The 7,279-nt window shown below is 38.2% G+C and overlaps 1 protein-coding gene across 1 annotated transcript; it reads right to left on the bottom strand.

Moving 5' to 3' along the window:
- Positions 1 to 807: 807 nt before the first annotated feature.
- Positions 808 to 6,349, bottom strand: MRPL15 (mitochondrial ribosomal protein L15). The gene is made up of 5 exons (XM_087707061.1): positions 6,142 to 6,349; positions 4,460 to 4,608; positions 2,905 to 3,070; positions 1,607 to 1,730; positions 808 to 1,265 (listed from the first exon to the last, which is right to left on the bottom strand). The coding sequence occupies exons 1-5, from the start codon at positions 6,256 to 6,258 to the stop codon at positions 928 to 930; spliced, it is 894 nt and encodes a 297-aa protein (XP_087563187.1). The 5' UTR covers positions 6,259 to 6,349; the 3' UTR covers positions 808 to 927.
- Positions 6,350 to 7,279: the final 930 nt, after the last annotated feature.

The raw sequence follows: 7,279 nt of genomic DNA on the forward strand, positions 1-7,279 counted from the left end.
TCTTTGTATAATTTAAACACTAGCTTATTTTTTTAAAATTATACTAAAAGGTAAAGATTCTCCTCACACATATGTGCTAGTCATTCCCAACTGTAGGGGATGGTGCTCATCTCCGTTTCAAAGCCAAAGAGCCAGCACTGTCAGATGTCTCTGTGGTCATGTGGCTGGCATAACTAAACGCTGAAGGCGCACGGAATGCTGTTACCTTCCCACCAAGGTGGTCCCTATTTTTCTACTTGCATTTTTACATGCTTTTGAACTGCTAGGTTATCAGATGCCGGGACAAGTAATGGGAGCTCACTCCGTTACGCGGCAATAGGGATCAAACCGCTGAACTGCCGACCTTTCTGATCGACAAGCTCAGCCACTGAGCCATCGTGTCCCAAAATTATCCTAGATATATCTTAAAATAATTGCAATACTTTCAATTATTATTCAAACATTTAAGATGACATTATCTGATCCTATATGTATTCAGTCAGTTATTATACATTCACTTATTTCAAATTGACTGTGGAAGGCTAACAACAGTAACAAAAATCATCAAAAGACATAACTATAAAAAATAACATACACATTCAACAACAAGAAATCAGCATAACCATTATACAAACTTTGGTACCCATCTGGATCTCAAGCTAAAAGGGTATGAAAGGCATATTTACTGAACTTCTATAAGAAAGCAATGCAGGAAGAAGACCCAGAAATTTGCAGTAAGTGACTTAAAGGATGGTTAGTTAGTTAGTCTGTATACTAAGGATTAATCATACTAAAACTTGCATCTGACATAAGGAAAATAAACTCTAATGCAGTTAAATGTTCATGTTTTATTATACTATTGTTAACTACAACTGATTTATTTTTAGAAAAAAAACAATTTTATTTATATAACATGAAAAAATTAAATGATATATCCAATTACAGTATTCAGGAGCTGTAATATTTTAGCAACTTCTCATCTGTTGGTTTCAAAATCTTCTTTTCTGACATATTTACTATCCAACCTGGAGAAAGTCCAAAAAAAATCTGCCTAGGATCCTTCCGAGTACTCAGCATTTGGAAGAGTTCATCTTTGGTAATATCTGGTAATGTATAACCATATTTTTGGGAAAGTTCTATCCTTGCTTCAGCAACCTTTGAAGGATCAGCCAAGTAGCCTCGGTTTGCAGGATCTGTATAGTAACGGACAAGATCTTCAGGAGGAAGCATTCGCCTTGGAATAGGTTTGCCTCTTTGAAAAAATGGCACTGGCTTGCAAAGAACCTCTATGTATAAAACATGGAATAGAGAGATAAGATATTACTTTAACATTAACAATCCAATTTCTGGAATAATTGTTATTAACACAAAATACAAAATACATTTCCTTACGTGTTGTATATTGTACTGTTAAAACAAACATGATCATATTTTTCTGCTCTAATGATACCTGTAGGACAAAGACTAGAAAAATAACATTCAGGTTGAATCTGGTGAAAAGTATCACAGATCCTTTTTTAAAAAAATTATTGTCGCAAAGCTTTTATTTTTAAATAATGACAGATTGATTTATTTAAATAATATTTGGCAAGATTAAAGAATATGAAAATATATTGAAAATTCTTACCCAAACTCCTTGGATCATAGAAAGCTGTAGTAATTACACCACCATTTTTTTCAACAGCAGCTATGGCTAGTTCAGATATCCATTGTACTTCAATGTTTATTTTTGCTGCAAAAGTATCAGCACCCTGTAAGTTTACATAAACTGGAATTAATTACATAACATCACTGTAAAACATCATTCACCCATCTGCCCATTTTAAAACGCAAGTTATCAGCCAGCTATTTCAGGATTAGTGGAATTCACTTTGTACTGTACTGTCTTTGAAGATAGCCAGGAAATTCAACCTGGTACAAGTTATAGTCGTCTGGATTATAATTGGGATCAGGTTTAAATTTGAAAACAAGCTTTCTGGAGCACTCATCATTACATTCAGTCATACTGGGCTAAAGAAGAAATAGATTATTTTCATTGGGAGTTTCAATATTTGTTTTTAACTGACTCACAACTCCAGAGACAAGGATTACTCAGTTAGGAAATATTTCTTCACTGTACACAAAGTATAACACATTATTAAATAGTGTGAGAGCAGGAAAAACATTATAGAATTTGTACAGTTTTTGCTTAATAACGGTCACTGGGATTAGAATTTCTGTTGTGATTGTGACTTCCAACTTCCTGCCAGCTTCTACATTGACTTTGCTTGTGGGAAGTTGGCAGGAAAGTTCACAATTGGCAATGACATGATTGTGGGATGGAAATGGTGGGAAATCAAGTCTTGCTGTCAAGCAATCATGTGACTACAACAACTGGAACTTCAAGGACAGTTTTAAGTATCACTCGTTTAGTGCCAAAGTTCAGTCACTGAACAAGTGATTGTCAACTGAGGACCACCCATACTTTATCATATTCTCATGCTTGTACAGTGACATCTCACAAGAAGAGAAACTTTCTTCTGATAACTCATTTTTAGATCATCCTTTGGGGATGATTATATTTCATTTTATGCCTTCCTGGTCTGCTATCCAGATAATTCCTATAAATTACATGGGTATTTCCTAGCAGTAACAGAGCTCTGACAAATATAGCCCTTAGCCTGAAATTGTAGTCCCATCAGTTTCAGATTATGGTCATTTAAAAAAATATTTCTGATTAATTATATGCCATTTTGGTGGTATATGTTTCTAAAACGCTATTAAATAATTGTTTTGAAAATATTCAGATGCATAAAGCTCCTAGACAAAAAACCTAATTATTAACAAAAAACAAAAACACAATGGTTTGAGAATATTATTGAAACTGTTCAATAACTACAAAACTACAGTAAGTTCTTTAAAAAAAAAACCATGCTATAGACTTGCCTCTTCCACAAGATGTACACCATAATGTCTTTTGAATGGCTGCATTGTTACACCTCTGGCATTTGTCAGTTGGGTAAGATCTATTGGTTGCATGGGATCAATTCTGCCTAAGTCAATAAGGTATTGCAACTTTCTGAGGCTGATAGGTGGATATTGACGCCGGAGACTATGAAATGAAAAGAAAATAAACATTCATAAAGTAAATCCAATTCAAAGTAATTTAAGAATATTGATAGTATAATACATCAGCACATTGTTCTTGGACAACCATCCTCAATGAAAGATGAAATTTTTTTAGCTATGGAATATTCTTCTGCAATCTTACAGATTCACTCAAGCCTATATATCTTTATGTGGCAAGCATATTTTGCAAAACGAAGACCAGCTTAATACTGTGCACTGACAGAACCCATGCCACTTAACAATTCAGAAATAAAAAGGCAAACATTCCTCTTACAAAGTCTTCTTTCAAACAATTCTCTTTAACAGCCTAGCTATAAATTGCAAATATAAAGATAAAAGGAACTTTAATATAACATTTGACTAATGCAATTAAAACAAGTGTTTTTCTGATGGCCTGAATTATCATGTTCTAGTAAAACTAGTTACTTAATTTCAAGTTGAATACTTAGAATATTGAATACTGAATATAATATTGAATACATTGAATACTCGATATTTTTAGATGTATTTTTTGAACAATATACTTATGTAGAAATTTACAGCTAGACAAGGAAAAATTGTAGATGTCCTTCTTATACTGTTGGAATGAAATTTATGGCCCTGATTATTCATTGGATTAAAGATGTGATAATACTAGTAAGTATGGATAAGTAAGACACTCTTAAAGACAAACACATATGAACAATAATATATCATCATCTTTAATTTAAATTGTTGTGACTACACATACATTCCTTCAATTGTATCCCTTGCATGCTATGAAATTATGAGAATTACAGACTTTAAAGGATAATTCTCTCACTTGTGATTATAGGAACAATATTTAAAATGTTATTTAAAATCTAATCACTACAATTTAGATGAATGTACATGAAAATACTCAGAAGGCTCATTTATGTTTTTCATTGTGAAAATCTATCAGTTATTTCAGAAGTCATTTGTAATGAGATCTGAGGAAGGATTCCAATTGTAGTGGGAAAGAATAATATAGACTAATTTCACATTCTTACAAAAATGAATAAAGTTATGATAAAATCTTTATCCTACCTGTTATATAGAATACATAGTTTAAATGATATAATACCTTCTACCCCCTATTTTCCCATGACAACTGTTAGTGGGTTGGGCCGAGAGACTAGTCCAAAGTCACCTAGCCAGCTTTTATGTCTAAGATGATAATAAATTATCATTACTGGACACCATTTCGAAAATATGACAACATTTCTATCTCTCAATTACATACGGTCATCTTGGATTCATACAAATACCAGTCCTATAGAACAATTCAATGTACATGAAGGCAAAACACCAGCTGAAGAACCAGCAGATATTATTTCACATTTTTGTACATGTAATAAAGGAATAAACTTACTGATGTCCTTCATTGTAGCCATATTTTGGAATAACCAGATAAAATGGTGTTTGGCCACCTTCAAAGCCTAATCGAGGAAGTGACCCAGATTTTGCTTGCCCACCAGTTCTCTTTGGAGGATTATATCTTCCACGACCTTGTACTTTTTTCTTAAAAAGAACCAATATGTTAACATGAATTTCATATTCAAATGTAATTCAGTTCTGGCCTCCTCTTTTACTTCTTTATCCTCATAGGCTATCCCATTCCTTACACCTCTATTCCCATATGAATCTACAAAAATCATTGTCAAATATCTCATTTCTCCACCATTAGATATTGAAACGACTTTACATTCTGCACTATTTTCTCCAGAGCAACTGAGGGCAGGACAAGAAGCAATGCAACCTAGAACTAAGGAGGAATTTCCTGACAGCTAGAGCAATTAATCATAACTTGGCGCAGTGGTTAAATGCAGCACTGCAGGCTACTGCTAGATCAGCAGGTCAGCGGTTCAAATCTCACCGGCTCAGGGTTGACTCAGCCTTCCATCCTTCCGAGGTGGGTAAAATGAGGACCCAGATTGTTGGGGGCAATATGCTGACTCTCTGTAAACCGCTTAGAGAGGCCTGAAAGGCCTATGAAGTGGTATATAAGTCTACTGCTATTGCTATATTGCTATAACTTGCCTCCAAAAGTTGTGGGTGATCCAATACTGGACTTTTTCAAGAAGAGATTGGGCAACCATTTGTCTCAAATGGTATAGGGCCGTGATGGCGAACCTATGGCACGTGTGCCACAAGTGGCACATGGAGCCATTTATCAGGGCACACGAGGCTTGCCCTGTTAGCTGGAAGTTCACTTCTGCCTTCTTTTGAGCCCATTTTTCACCCACCAGAGCTTCCCTGAAGTCTCCGGAGTGCAAAAAACCACCCCTTTGGTTCCACTTCCGGTTTGCTCATAGTGTCATTTTTACCCTCCGGAGCCTTCAGAGAAGCCTCAGAAGGGTTCCTGAACACTCCGGAGGGCTAAAATCAGCCCTGCGAACATCCGTTTTGCCTGCAGGGCTGGTTTTTCGCGCTCCGGAGGCTTCAGGGAAGCTCCTGAAGCTTCCGCAGGGTCTCCGGGAGGGGGCAGGGAGGCTGTTTTCACCCTCCCCAGGGCCTTTCTAGGAGCCTGGGGAGGGGGGGAAAGTGCCAAAAGCGGGGGGGGGGCACTGGTCGCACATGCATGCACGCAGAGGGGCGAAACATGTGCATGTGTGGCAGGCCTGTGCACGACCCCCCCCCTGCACTCCCCCCCCAGCTTTTGGCACACAAGCCAAAAAAGGTTCGCCATCACTGGTATAGAGTTTCCTGCCTGAGCAGGCAGTTGGACTAGAAGACCTCCAAGATCCCTTCCCAAATTCTATTCTTATTCTATTCTATTCGCCAATCGAACATATTTTTAAAAGGATTAGAGAAAACATTCGAGTGAAAGAAAATCGTAGAACATTAATATAGGATAAGTGAATGCAGGAGAAAGGTAAAAACTACCAGCAAAAACTACAGAAAGAGCAAAGCGGGGGGGGGAGTCGCTGGGGTTGGCTTAACGTGGCAAAGGACGCCTGGCTTTTCCTTCGTTTTCGCTAAAACTAAGCCAAAGCGGCCTATATTGTTGCAGCAGCCGCAGTCCAGCGGAGAGCGAGAAGCCCTTCAACTCACCTTTCGCCGGGATCCAGGGTTAGGCCGTAGGTTGGCGAGACTGACCCTAGGCAGGCTCTGCAACAGCCCCAAGGCTTTCATCCTGTTCCCCCCGCCAGGTGCCCGCGAAGCAGCCATCGCCTTCGCACAATTAATCACCAGGGCAGGAGCCAGGAGAACCGTCGCCCTGCAGGAAAAGGGCAAGCTCGCACGCGAGCTCTTGCGCAGGCGCATGGAGACAGAGAGCAACGAAAAATACAGAGTCTCCCCTCACAGTTTGCTTAAGGGTATGCGTTTCATCACGCGAAAACTACTTCAGAGGCAACCGTTGTCGGGAAGTCGCAGCGTTACGGGCTGAGTAATATTGTAACGCAGGACACGGACATTTTCTGAGGTTTTTTTCCTGTGGGATTCTTTTAATCTGATTTTGATAAAACTATAATGTACCGACTGGGGTAGTGAAGCTGCAAAGGGCTGCGTGAAAATCAGTGCTTTTAAACCACTTGTGCATCTGAATGCATAGTGATTCCCTGGCTTGTTTTTGATAACATGCACTTTTTTTATTGCGCTGTCTGGAGAACTGTCTTGGAAAAGGTTGTCAATTAAAATACGGCACTGGATTCTCAAAAAGTGTTTAAGCTTCACTATTAAAATGAAGATTACATGTCAAAACTGGTGCACGCTGACTACACCTACCCCGTCTTTCCGTAATATCGACTGGTGGGTTTAAAACGAAACCTACATTTCCAATACAAATATTAAAAATGAACGCGCAGCGTTTTTATAGCACTCGCAAAATCTCTGAGGCTGAAGTGCTGATTTTGTTCTACTCGGCAGGACAGGCTGTTTGTTGCCTAATGCCACACAGCCGCAATAACATTGACAAAACTTTCTCTTTTGAAAAGCTGCCGCATTTCCTTACAGATCGCTCCAATATATATTTTTGCCTCCGCAAAAGATATTTAATGGGCAGAGTAACACCTCAAGAAAGAAGCCATTTCTAATTCTCAGCCCAACTCACCTCTAAGAGTGGTGGAAAAAGGAGGAAAGATTGTCTCTTTGGAAAGATAAACAGGAGGAAGAGAATTTTCGATTGTCTCTATTTATTTATTTAAAAAAAACATGCTCTTTAAAGACGGAAAACATGACAGCCCCCCTA

The sequence above is a fragment of the Thamnophis sirtalis genome, unplaced genomic scaffold (genome assembly GCF_051295495.1).
Source record: "Thamnophis sirtalis isolate CommonGarterSnake01/CBP01778 unplaced genomic scaffold, rThaSir2_p1.2 scaffold_2, whole genome shotgun sequence".
In the NCBI taxonomy this organism is placed as follows: domain Eukaryota; kingdom Metazoa; phylum Chordata; class Lepidosauria; order Squamata; family Natricidae; genus Thamnophis; species Thamnophis sirtalis.